The sequence below is a fragment of the Cucurbita maxima genome, unplaced genomic scaffold, assembly GCF_002738345.1.
Source record: "Cucurbita maxima cultivar Rimu unplaced genomic scaffold, Cmax_1.0 Cma_Scf00035, whole genome shotgun sequence".
In the NCBI taxonomy this organism is placed as follows: domain Eukaryota; kingdom Viridiplantae; phylum Streptophyta; class Magnoliopsida; order Cucurbitales; family Cucurbitaceae; genus Cucurbita; species Cucurbita maxima.
Genome location: NW_019272051.1, coordinates 322,401 through 335,560, shown reverse-complemented (window position 1 = coordinate 335,560; position 13,160 = coordinate 322,401). Strand labels below are relative to the sequence as shown.

General features: G+C 39.7%; 2 protein-coding genes across 3 annotated transcripts in view; one reads left to right on the top strand and one right to left on the bottom strand.

The window, feature by feature from the left end:
* Nucleotides 1-4,361: 4,361 nt before the first annotated feature.
* Nucleotides 4,362-7,387, top strand: LOC111467918 (pyrrolidone-carboxylate peptidase). The gene is made up of 5 exons (XM_023113018.1): nt 4,362-4,472; nt 4,793-5,131; nt 5,335-5,439; nt 5,547-5,594; nt 6,938-7,387. The coding sequence occupies exons 2-5, from the start codon at nt 4,865-4,867 to the stop codon at nt 7,178-7,180; spliced, it is 663 nt and encodes a 220-aa protein (XP_022968786.1). The 5' UTR covers nt 4,362-4,472; nt 4,793-4,864; the 3' UTR covers nt 7,181-7,387.
* Nucleotides 7,388-11,936: 4,549 nt separating this feature from the next.
* LOC111467881 (shaggy-related protein kinase alpha) overlaps nt 11,937-13,160 on the bottom strand; it is a 5,399-nt gene continuing 4,175 nt past the window's right edge. For both annotated transcript variants that reach the window (XM_023112969.1, XM_023112970.1), the window contains exons 12-13: nt 12,439-12,541; nt 11,937-12,326 (exon numbers count right to left, since the gene is read on the bottom strand). In XM_023112969.1, the coding sequence (XP_022968737.1) occupies nt 12,244-12,326; nt 12,439-12,541 (186 nt within the window). In that variant the 3' untranslated portion in view covers nt 11,937-12,243. The remainder of the gene's footprint in view (nt 12,327-12,438; nt 12,542-13,160) is intronic.

Sequence of the window (13,160 nt, the reverse complement as noted above, 5' to 3'; positions counted from 1 at the left end):
GGGTTGAGTTGGTCCGAGCTATCGAGTTGAATGTACCCCTAGTTAAATGCATACCCTGCCCTAGAGAACTTGAGGATGAGCTCGATTCAGTTTCCAAACCCTAATTTGAATGCCCAAGTTAATTCATCCACACTCTTAGACTCTTGGCTTACTGTAATCTTCCACTTTCTAACTTAAGCATCCGAGTATGTTTGACAAGCACCATAACGATGTGGAGAGCTTCTCTTTTTTGTAGGTCGTCATCTTCTTCCTAAATCTATAAATTTACGGTTAAAGCTATGTGCAAGTCATATGTGTTATCTTATTCAGATTTTACCATCAATAGTTGGTGTCATCTATGGAGAGGGTAAAAGTACGTTTAAAGACCTGTGCACCCAATTTCGAAAGGACGAGCACGAGATTGGTAGACATTAACTCTAATGAAGATGACTCCTACCAAGACCGCCATTCATGGAGGACACGAGACGACAAGTCTCCACGGCCTCAACCACAAAAGTCTCACTCCGAGGAGAAATACGAGATGAAGTTGGCAAAATAGATCGATGTCTTGCTTGGCTATTAGAGACCCTAGGTCAACAAAGTCCTTTTATCAAAGAGCATATGAGAAGGTTCACGATCCTACGAAAGGAAAGACTCTGATGGTAAAAAGCACGGACAAGTCAAATTCTCGTGATCTAAGGCCAAAAGAGAAACTAATCCTAAGCGGGAATTGACACTAGATACGAGAGGATGAGAGAGAGGTGAATATGTGAAATCAGGTTCATAAAACATCTATTTATTTATTTTTAAATATTTAATTAAGATTTATTACTCAATTTAAATATATATTTTTAATAAATAAAATTATTTATAAAACTTTTATTTAATATGCCCTAAACTTTTTGGGCTTATATGATGTTATTGCCAAATTTTTTCATAAAAAAAAAATCGAGAAAAAGAAGTAACATGTAGAGTGACGTCACCATCTATACAGAGGTGCCTTACCTTTACCTGAGAAGAAAAGTAACACGTGACTTGAGTATTTAAAAACATTCAATAAATAGCCTCACTATTGTAGTAAAAATAAATGCAAACACGAGCAATCACGGTGGGACCTATCCTTTTGTAGAACATCATGACCTTGGTCTTTACTTTTCAATTCGGGTAAAATTGGATGTGGAGTACTCCTCCACACATAACACACACACACACACATGGGACTCAGAACTGACTCATATATGTACTCCTTGGCCTGACCTTCGATAAACGTACATTCACATTGTCGGAAGCTACAGGAAAAAACGGGACGCATAATTTAATGTTGTACATAATATCATAGTATACACGTTCGCACTAATCATATCCGCATAATTTAATGTTGTACATAATATCATAGTATACACGTTTGTACTAATCATATCAGGAAAATATCTCAATACACGTGATATACAAAATGCATGAGGTCCAACCAAGCCAATATTAAAGTCAGTTACTTAGTCGACATGCCGAAGTCACTACATTACTTTGATGCTAACTTAAAACAATGAAATTGACTCATCTAATTTGTTGAAGAGATCAGTTGACCTCGAAAAGGTTGTCCTCTTTGGGCTTCCACACCTTTATAAATGGTATTTTGTTCTCCTCCCCAACCAATGTGGGAACACCACAATCCACCCCCTTCGAGGCCCAGCATCCTCGCTGGCACTCATTCCTTTCCCCAATCGACGTGGGCCCCCCTCCAAATCCACCCTCCTTCAGGGAACAGCGAGAAGGCTGGCACATCGTCTGGTGTTTGGCTCTGATACCATTTGTAACGACATAGATCCACCCCCTTCGAGGCCCAGCATCCTCGCTGGCACTCATTCCTTTCCCCAATCGACGTGGGCCCCCCTCCAAATCCACCCTCCTTCAGGGAACAGCGAGAAGGCTGGCACATCGTCTGGTGTTTGGCTCTGATACCATTTGTAACGACATAGATCCACCCCCTTCGAGGCCCAGCATCCTCGCTGGCACTCATTCCTTTCCCCAATCGACGTGGGCCCCCCTCCAAATCCACCCTCCTTCAGGGAACAGCGAGAAGGCTGGCACATCGTCTGGTGTTTGGCTCTGATACCATTTGTAACGACATAGATCCACCCCCTTCGAGGCCCAGCATCCTCGCTGGCACTCATTCCTTTCCCCAATCGACGTGGGCCCCCCTCCAAATCCACCCTCCTTCAGGGAACAGCGAGAAGGCTGGCACATCGTCTGGTGTTTGGCTCTGATACCATTTGTAACGACATAGATCCACCCCCTTCGAGGCCCAGCATCCTCGCTGGCACTCATTCCTTTCCCCAATCGACGTGGGCCCCCCTCCAAATCCACCCTCCTTCAGGGAACAGCGAGAAGGCTGGCACATCGTCTGATGTTTGGCTCTGATACCATTTGTAACGACACAGATCCACCGCTAGCAAATATTGTCCTCTTTGAGCTTTCCCTTTCGGGCTTCCCCTCAAGGCTTTAAAATGTGTTTGAAAGGGGAAGGTTTCCACACCCTTATAAATGGTGTTTTGTTTTCCTTCTCAACCAATGTGGGACACAGATCCACCGCTAGCAGATATTGTCCTCTTTGAGCTTTCCCTTTCGGGCTTCCCCTCAAGGCTTTAAAATGTGTTTGAAAGGGGAAGGCAGATCCACCGCTAGCAGATATTGTCCTCTTTGAGCTTTCCCTTTCGGGCTTCCCCTCAAGGCTTTAAAATGTGTTTGAAAGGGGAAGGCAGGTAGCTTTCCCTTTCGGGCTTCCCCTCAAGGCTTTAAAATGTGTTTGAAAGGGGAAGGTTTCCACACCCTTATAAATGGTGTTTTGTTTTCCTTCTCAACTAATGTGGGACACAGATCCACCGCTAGCAGATATTATCCTCTTTGAGCTTTCCCTTTCGGGTTTCCCCTCAAGGCTTTAAAACGTGTTTAAAAGGGGAAGGTTTCCACACCCTTATAAATGGTGTTTTGTTCTTCTCCTCAACCAATGTGGGACATCACACTCATAGATGTGTGACAACTTTTTATTATTTTTATTGTTTTATTTTACTTTAAATTTTTTATTTTATTCTATTTATGTGTGATGAACCTGTTAACTAGATTAATAAACAATGATATTTTTTTGAGAGATGTTCATGGGTTAGGTTGGGGTAGATTGAAAGTATCTTTTGAATCAATCCAAAAATTTTAGATTGGTTGGGTTGATGGTTCGAGCCACTCGAATAGAATTCACAACTCAATCCAACCCACTTTCTATTTTTTAGTTGGGCTGGGTTGGGTTGGATTGTCGAATTGTGGGATTCCTCATTTAGATGGAAAATGGAGGGAATGGGAAACATTTTTTCACTGTTGGATAGATGAGGTCGGAATGTTGAGGATTGTCCCACATTAGCTAATTTAGGGAATGATGGGGTTCATTGAGTTCATAAGCAATGAATACTATCTCCATTGGTACGAGACCTTTTGAGGAAGCTCAAAGCAAAGCCATGAGAGTTTATGCTCAAAGTAGACAATATCATACTATTGTGGAGAGTCGTGATTTCTAACATGGTATCAGAGTCGTGCCCTAAACTTAGTCATGTCAATAAAATCCTCAAAGTCAAAGGTGACTAAAGTGTCGAACAAAGAGTGTACTTTGTTCGAAGACTCCAAAAGATGAGTCAAGCCTCGATTAAGGGGAGGCTGTTCGAGGGCTCCATAGGCCCTAGGGGAGGCTCTATAGCGTACTTTGTTCGGGGAGAATTGTTGAGGATTGCCCCACACCCCGCCTTTTGAAGAAAAGATAGACACAGGGAAGGAGGATTGCCAAAAGGCGTTTCACAAAGTGAAGAAATCTCCATTCAATCCAGACTCTTCGGATTTTTCTTCTTTCGAACCCCATAGAATTTTGTTCTTTGTTCTTTATATTTATGAATCGTTCATTCTAATCAGTGCGATGGTCATTCTGGCTAGATCATTTTGTTCTAGGATTCTTCATCTCAATCTATATTTGACTTTCTTTCTTTTTTGGATTTTTACTAGAGTCGAAGGAAATGGAAGAATTTATCGGGAATCCTACCTCTTTCAGACAAGACCTGATTTTTGCTTTCTAAAACAGACCAACAATCAGATCCCTGTCGTTCGCGCATTATAAGTAAGGAATACATCTACATTGGTATAAGACTTTATGAGAAACTCAAAGCAAAGTCACGAGAGCTTACGTTGACGACGATATGGTACCATTGCGGAAACACATTATGAATTATGTTATCCAAAAAATGGGTGTGCCCCACATCATTATTAAATGAATAATGAGAGCAATAATTTGGGTTTTGGCGTTTGGATGCGGAGCCTTCAACTCCCACCTTCTCCACGTTCTCTACTAAGCTATTTAATCCCTTTGTTTTGGTCTCTAATATCTTGATCCTCGTCTACTGTGTGCAAGGAATAGATAAGACTGGTGCCTCAGGTTTTTTGCCTTCTCCGATCTTTTACAGGTAAACGTGTCTGAATTCCATTTTCCATCCTTTTTTTCTGCTTTTTGTATCAACCGATTGGTAGATTCATGAATAATTTCTGTCTCTGTTCATCTTTCGGTTCTGATTCAGTTCCGTTTTAGCTTAGCATCTCAATCGCGAATTAATTCCTTGCCCTTCAGCTTTTCTGTTTTCGTTTTCATCCGGAGTTTATGAACTTTTACACGGATCGTTACTTTTATTCTATTGTTATGTAGTTTTAGGCACTGGATCTTTTTTTTGTTTCTCGATTTGTTTGATTTCTTAGGTAAGTTTGATTTTGATATGTTCGTATCTTGCAGATTGTTGAGGACACTTTTCTCTTTGAAATTCTCTCTGTATTAGCGCTGTTGCTTAGAACAGATCGTTGGTAAATGGGGTCGGAAGGGCCTCCATCGGTTATCATTCATGTAACGGGGTTTAAGAAGTTCCATGGAGTTTCTGAGAATCCAACTGAGGCGGCAGTGAACAATCTCATGAAGTATATGGAGAAGAATGGTTTGCCTGAAGCTCTAACTCTTGGGAGTTGCAGCATTCTTGAGACTGCCGGACGTGGAGCTCTTGATGCGCTGTATAAAACGTTGCAATCTGCAATAGAGGGGAAGGGCCCTGAACCCACTAATTCCAGAAGAATCATCTGGGTTAGCTATTCCTGCACCTACCTCAATCCTTAAGAGTTCAGGATGCATTAATCTGTGTTCATTTACCATTTCCTTCGCTTAACTGTGATTTATGACAAAAGAAACTGCAAATCTTAAAGTGGAACTTACTCAAGTTTGTGCGTTGCATCATGTTAAAACTGTTCTGAGTGATGACTTACAAATTGTTACTGTTCTTGCTTCAGCTTCACTTGGGAGTTAATAGTGGTGCTTCGAGGTTTGCTATCGAACGTCAAGCTTTTAACGAAGCCACTTTTCGTTGTCCTGATGAAATGGGATGGAAGCCTCAGGTATATAATTTGGTTAATCGGTGTTTATCTCTTAATCCTGTGGGTTTAGTTTGCATCTATTTTTCTGGGAGTTTGATCATTTGGTATTTTACTTTCATCTACTGCAGAAAGAACCAATTGTACCAGAGGATGGTGAAATTTCACGTACACGAGAGGTAGGATGAAATTTATGTCTTTTGGAGGCCATTTTTCTGAGTATATTAAACTTTAGGGAATGCCTTAGTGCTTGAGTTGTTTTTCTGCGTTGAGAACCAGATTTTGTTTCTCTTTTACAAAATACAGAGGCTGAGATATCAGCATCTGTTGAAATTTGAGGGTTAGTCGGCTCCTATGAAGCAAGAACACTTTGGTTAGGATTTGAACATACTGAACACTCTAATTCTTTGATATTTGTCAAAAATGTGTAAAACAATATTGAGAGAGCACTTGAAACACATATATACAGCACTTATCAAACACATTGCACTAATTGAACACCAAATTCTTTTTAGTACAACCGTATGTGGGGGAAGAATTTGAACATCTGATCTCTTAGTCGAGAATATATGTGTTAACCAGTTAAGTTATGCTCAGGTTAGCATTTATTGAACACATTATGGGGTGGAGATTTGAACCTCCAATCTTTTGGCTGATGACATATGCTTTAACTAGTTAAGTAATGCTCATGTTTGACACTTATCGAACACATTAGAGGAGCAATGTTTTATGAGTATATGTTTTAGGATCGGATCTTTGATAATAGTTAATTGTCTTTTTCTAAAAGCATGCATTCGTGAAAATATTGAAATGTATGACAATATTCAAATGTAATTCATCTCAATGTGTCCCAATTGTGTGTTATCTGTGTCCGTTCTCTTACCGAAGTTGGTGGTACAACATCAAAACATTTTAATGATTGAATCATCTTGGGGGGTGTATTGTGAGATCCCACATCATTGGAGAGGGGAATGAGTGTTATCTGTGTGTTATCTGTGTCCGTTCTCTTACCAAAGTTGGTGGTACAACATCAAAACATTTTAATGATTGAATCATCTTGGGGGGGTGTATTGTGAGATCCCACATCGATTGGAGAGGGGAATGAGTGTCAGCGAGGACGCTGGGCCTAAAGGGGGGTGGATTGTGAGATCTCACATCGATTGGAGAGAAGAATGAGTGCCAGCGAGGACGCTAGCCTCGAAGGGGGGTGGATTGTGAGATCCTAGATTGATTGGAGAGGGGAACGAAGCATTCTTTACAAGGACGTGGAAACTTTTCCCTAGCATATGCATTTTAAAACCTTGAAGAGAAGCTCGGAAGGAAAAGTCCAAAGAAGACAATATCTGCTAATGGTGCTAGCGGTGGGTTTGAGCTGTTACACATATGGCATAATCTTTGATTAGTAAAAGTAGCACCCTTTCAGCTGGTTCTTATTACTATCATTGATGGTCTTAAATTCTTGAAGCATGTCTTGAATGTGTTTTCTTCTTTTCCTGATTTCTTACCCAACTCTGGCTTGCAGAGTTCTCTTCCAGTGGAGGAAATAACCAAGACACTGGCAAAGAAGGGATATGAAGTGATGACTTCAGACGATGCTGGTCGGTTCGTGTGCAATTACGTGTACTATCATTCCCTCCGCTATGCAGAAGAGCACGGGACCAAATCGCTATTTGTTCATGTTCCTCTCTTCTTAACTATAGATGAAGATACCCAGATGCAATTTATTGCTTCCTTGTTAGAGGTACTTGCATCTTCAAGTTATTAGGCTTCCAATGTATAGGAAGAGGGTGTATTGGGGTGATGCTTGTTTATCAAAATGCTTGAATAAACCAAATAATAATATGCTTCAAGGGCTAATATATGTATTTCAAAATATGTTATCCATACTTGAGATGATTTCGACTACTCGTCTGAGATCAATAACATTTGGAGCCTTCGATGCCTCGTTTATGAGTCAAAAGTTAAGTTTGATTAGTTGTTTGCTTAATTTCTTTATCGACTCTTCTCATATTACATTATGGCATTCTATCATGATGATCTCAACAAGCTATGAAAGATTTAGAGTGACATCAAATCCTTGAATAAATGATTCAACATATGAACTCAGAATGATTTACAGGCTTATAAACAATGATGGATGCTGTTTAAAATTCAGAATGATTTTAAGATTCATAACAATCCCAACGCGCTTTGAATTGTTGATTAAATTTGTGCAGGACTAAAAAGATAGAACACGTTCTTAAGATTGGTGAAAACGGTCACCTTCCTAGCTAGATTAGTTATTTGTCCTACTTTAGTGATAGAGATCATTTTTTAGTTGGGAAAATGGACACATTATAGATTTTTTCTCTAGTTTTCTAGTTTGTGATGTAAAATTATTTTTGTAGGATTTAAACAATTGTTTTTATGATTTCTTGTGATTTTAGTCGGGTGTTCTAGTCGATCATGTGTAAGAGTGATACAAAATAAGGCATTCTAATCATACCAGAAGGACTTGATGTTGTTCGAAGATGACAACAAAATAGAGTTGCATTAAATGAACTCATTTGCAACTCATGTTTTGTTAGGTTATTGTTAGGTTATGGAGATGCTAGTTAGTAAAGCTGCTGTATTTGGTAAATGAGTAAATTGTGATGGGATAGGAGATAAATAGTAAATAGCTATGTATAGTAAAAACTATATCGGGTAAAACTATATATGGTATAGGAGATAGTTATATCTGGTAAAGCTAAATATAGTAAGCTAAACCATACCATAGCTCTGAAAATGTACTTTCTATATTCTCTATAAATCATTTAGTCAGAGTTCTTCTTGCATTTTCTCTATCCTGTTTTTTGTGTTCATTTAGATCGAGTGTGTGCGTTGTTGTGCGATCCTAACAACTGGTATCAGAGCTAGGCAGAAGTCACCACGATCTGTGAAGATGGAAAGTTCAAAGATTGGAATTGAGAAGTGTGATGGATTCAATTTCGGTTTCTTGAAAATGTAGATTGAAGATTATCTGTATCAAAAAGGTCTTCACGATCCCTTGTTGGGGGTGATGCCGGATACCATGACCACGGAGCAGTGGAAGCTCAAGGATCGACAAGCCTTAGGGCTGATCCAGGTGACGCTATCCAGAAACGTGGCGTTCAATATCATCAAGGAGAAGACAACATCAAATCTGTTGAAGGTGCTGTTGAATATGTACGAAAAATCGTCGGTTATGAATAAGGTGTATTTGATGTGGAGATTGTTCAATATACAGATGTCTAAAGGTGGATCTGTTGTTGATCATATAAATGAATTCAATATGATCGTAAGTTAACTGAGTTCGGTGGAAATTAATTTCGAGGATGAAATTAAAGCATTGATTTTGATGTCATCTTTACCCGAGTCGTGGGATACTGTTGTTGTCGCAATCAGCAGTTCGCGAGGATCTAATAAACTGAAGTTCGATGAAATTTGAGATGTAGTTCTCAGCGAAAGTATTCACATACGAGAAATTAGAAATTCATCTGGTAGTGCTCTCAATGTTGACCAACGAGGAAGAAGTAAACCGAAGGGCCCAAACAAAGGGCGATCAAAATCAAAGAACCGAGAAAATTTCCAAATAGACAAATGTAACGTGTTGGAATTGTGGAGAAAAAGGTCACTTTCGGACAGGTTGTACAAGACCAAAGAGGAAGCAGAATCACAAATCTGGAGAGGATGATGATTCTATAAATTCAGCAGAAGACATTGGGGATGCTCTAATCCTCAGCGTTGACAGTTCGATTGAATCCTGGATTTTGGATTCAGGTGCATCTTTTCATTCATCTCCAAATAAAGAGTTGTTCCAGAATTTCAAGTCTGGAAATTCCGAGAAGGTGTATCTTGCCGACAACAAAGATTTGGAGATTAAAGAAAAAGAAGATGTCTGCATAAAAACTCCGGCAAAAAATCAGTGGACATTAAAGAATGTCAGATATATTTCTGATCTCAAGAAAACCTGATCTCTATTTGTCAATTGGACAGCACAGGTTATGCAACAAAGTTAGGGAAGAGTTCGTGGAAGATTATGAAGGGTGCTACGGAGGTAGCACGTGGCTCAAAATCTGGAACCTTATATACCACTGCAGGGTGTATGAACATAGCTGTTGTTGCTGAGAGTGCTTCAAATTCAAGTATATGACACTAGACTTGGACATATGAGCGTGAAAGGAATGAAGACACTGACTGCGAAAGGAGTTTTAGAAGGTCTGAAATCTGTTGATGTGGGTCATTGTGAGAACTATGTTATGAGCAAGTAGAAACGAGTTAGCTTCACAAGAACTGCCAGAGAATTGAAGAAAGTGCGGTTGGAAATGGAACCAGATGTGAAGCAAGGTTTGACGAAGCAAGTGGGAGTTGAGCTTGAGTTAAGGAAAACTCACTTAGTGATATTGTAGCAAATACTCATGAAACTCCTGAGACTATTGCTGAGGAACCAGATGTGAAGCAAGGTTCCAAGACCACGAAGCAAGTAGGAGTTGAGCTTGAGTTGCAGGGAAACTCACCTAGTGATGTTGTAGCAGATACTCAAGAAACTCCTGAGACTACTACTGAGGAACCAGATGTGGAGCAAGGTTCCAAGACAACAAAGCAAGTGGGAGTTGAGGTTGAGTTGCGGAAAAAATCACCTAGTGATCTTATAGCAGATACTCAGCAAACTTCTGAGATTGTTGCAGAGGAACCAGTAGTAGAGCAAGTGACACCTGAACCGGTGTTGAGAAAATCATCCTGTACTATCAGAGTACCAGATATGTATGTACCTTCATTACACTATCTGTTGCTGATGAAAGGGAATTAGAGCCCTTTGATGAGGCCCTACAGTTGGAGGATACAACAAAGTAGGAGCAAGCCATGGATGATGGGACGTCTAGGCTTCAAAAATGCGTTGTACTGAGGCTGAGTACGTGGAAATAGTTGAAGCTGAAAAGAAGACGATATGGATGACTGACTATCTGGAAGAATTGGGCAAGAAGCAGCACGAAAAGATTCTTTATAGAGATAGTCAAAGTGTCATACAGTTGGTGAGGAACCCGGTCTATCATTTAAAGATAAAACACGAAAGATGATACCATTTCACTTGCAAGTTAGTGGAAGATGGTGGTGCGTTTTGAGAAGATAGATGGTGCAAAGAATCCAGCAAACATGTTGACAAAATGTGTTGATGTTGGAATATTGAGGTTGTGCAAAACCTCAATTGGTATGGTGCAGTGAAGATATTCATGATCGTTTGAGAATGAAAATCTTGGTTGACTGGATCAATCTCCAAGTGGGAGAATTGTTAGGTTATGGAGCCTGCTGCTTATTTATAACTGAGTCAACGATTATACATAATAAAACTATATTTGGTACATGACATATAATATAAATTGTCATAAATAGTAAATAGCTATGTATAGTAAAAAGCTACATCGTTCTAGTTACTTTAAACTACTTCAAGTGGAGCTTTAATTACTCTGGAATAGGTTAGCTTGTTAGAATATTATTCTCGGTAGTGACATTTCATTGTATATTTTTAATTTTGTAGTATTATTTTTAAGGTTTCAAGTTATAATTTATGTAGGGACCATTATGATATTGAAGGGCATATGAGAATCACAACCTTTTAGTTGGCCTCACAAATTACTCTATGGTTCGTTTTTATAGATCTCGTCCTTTTCTAAAAGCTAGTATTTTATAAGATAATGAGTTCGTTCATTATATTATATTAATTGGTTGTCCATTGTTTTAGTTTAAAATCTTTCAATTGAGCACGGTTAGATCTAGAAAAAATTGATTCAATCTTCAATTACATAAATCGAGCCTAATTATACATGATAAAATTTCAAACATGTGGTGTAGCAAGAAAAGCACTTTGCAATGGAAAAGCTTGGTTCAAAGTCACTTCAGACCGATTACTCCCCATGTAAGTGATAGCATTAAAGCTTTGCCACCATGGTGGATTCAACCAGAGAACAAAGGAATTAAAAGGAGAAAACTCAAAAAAGAAGTGAAAAGAAAGCTTTCTTGATTCCTTACATTTCCTTTTGAAAAAGAAGAATCAAATGAAATACAAACAACCACGTAACGGAGGAGAGGAGCAAAAACGCTTTACCTCGTTCAATCAGTCCGAAAATGAAAACACCTATTTATTTACCTCGTAAAAGAATAGTGAAACCCCAGTGAAAGAACCCGAGTAATAGAAGTCCAGGAGCGATGCAGCTAAATCGACAGGTTTAGGAGCGAAGAAGCTCGATCATAAAAGAGAGGAGTAGATCATCCAGCCGCTTTACCGAGTTTACAAGGCAACAGAGTCCTCTGGGCAAGGGAAAGTGGTTTTAAAATATAATCCAAACAAGAATGTATATACATTATGGGCCCTTCTGGTCTGAGGGTGTGGGGGCAAAGAAAAGATGCGAGTGAGGAGCAGAAAGAAGAAGATGAAAGTCCATGTTCATAAAAGAGTACAAGAGGAAGTAGATACATCATATCATATCATCATCATCTGCACATGGAGATAAAAAGGTTGCCAGTTTCGTCAAGGGCAGCCGGACCAAGAAATCCGCTGCCAACTTCACCTTAACTACGTCCAAATCCTAATACACATTAAAACACCCGAACCCGAATTCGATACACATGGAACATTAGATATAGAGAGAGTTGTTACCCATTCATTAAGAACATATCTAGATCTGCTCTTTCAAAACAAGGTAGAAGTAGGTAAGGTAATACAGAGATATACTCATAGCAGCAAACAGAAGGAATAGCACAGACTCGGACGTTGTAGCTTTTGTTGTCAACACGACACCACCGGTGAAATGGTTACGTTTCTAATCAAATTCACAACCCAAGAAATGGACACTGTTTTCTTGCATGTTCTGGTATCAATTTCCCCAATATCTCAACAGCCACACCCTTCAATTCTAGTCAAATGAAGCAGCAGCAGCAGTAGCCACAACAACATTAAATGCAGAAGATTAATTAGAGCATGTCTACTACAACAATTGGATAGAAATAAATTATTTGTGACCATACCATTAGCCTTAAAGTTGAATAGCGGTGGAAGGAAGCGTCCATTGGGCAGTCGGGTATTTGGATCACGAAGCTCATCAAAAAATTGATGAGTCAAGGCATCCAACTGTATCATATGTCACATGGAATTAGTTATATGTCACTGTATCATAAAGACAACAATGATTTCAACCATGCTATCCCAAAGGGCTAGCAGTCGGAAGATTGATGATATCAGATTCAATTTCAGAGGTCCTTTTTAGGTGTAAATATTTATATTGTTCAACAAGACGACAGCCCATATAAAGATCACTTTTTGATAGCCACAAATGAGCAAGTAAAAAAGCTCAAATAGGCCAAGGTTGGGAATAGGAACCATTAATATACAGCTATGTTTATAAATTAAAAAAGGAAAAATGAAAAAAAGGGAAGGTGCAGTAGAAGAGGTTTTTTCCTTGGCACAAAAGACAAGGAAAAAACGGACAATGTAACTATCTCAAACCCACCGCTAGCAGATATTGTCCTCTTTGAGCTTTCCTTTTCAAGTTTCCCCTCAAGGTTTTTAAAACACATATGCTAGGGAGAGGTTTCCACACTCTTATAAAAAATGTTTTGTTCCCCCTCTCAAACCAATGTAAGATCTTACAATCCACCCCCCCCCCCCCCCCCCCCCCCCCCCCCCCCCCCCCCCCCCCCCCCCCCCCCCCCCCCCCCCCCCCCCCCCCCCCCCCCCCCCCCCCCCCCCC

Excerpts from the sequence above, each read along its gene's own strand:
- LOC111467918 (XM_023113018.1), top strand. The coding sequence starts at position 4,865 with ATGGGGTCGGAAGGGCCTCCATCGGTTATCATTCATGTAACGGGGTTT. Across the intron at positions 5,132-5,334 it reads ATTCCAGAAGAATCATCTGG|CTTCACTTGGGAGTTAATAG; the intron begins GTTAGCTATTCC and ends TTCTTGCTTCAG. Across the intron at positions 5,595-6,937 it reads AAATTTCACGTACACGAGAG|AGTTCTCTTCCAGTGGAGGA; the intron begins GTAGGATGAAAT and ends TCTGGCTTGCAG.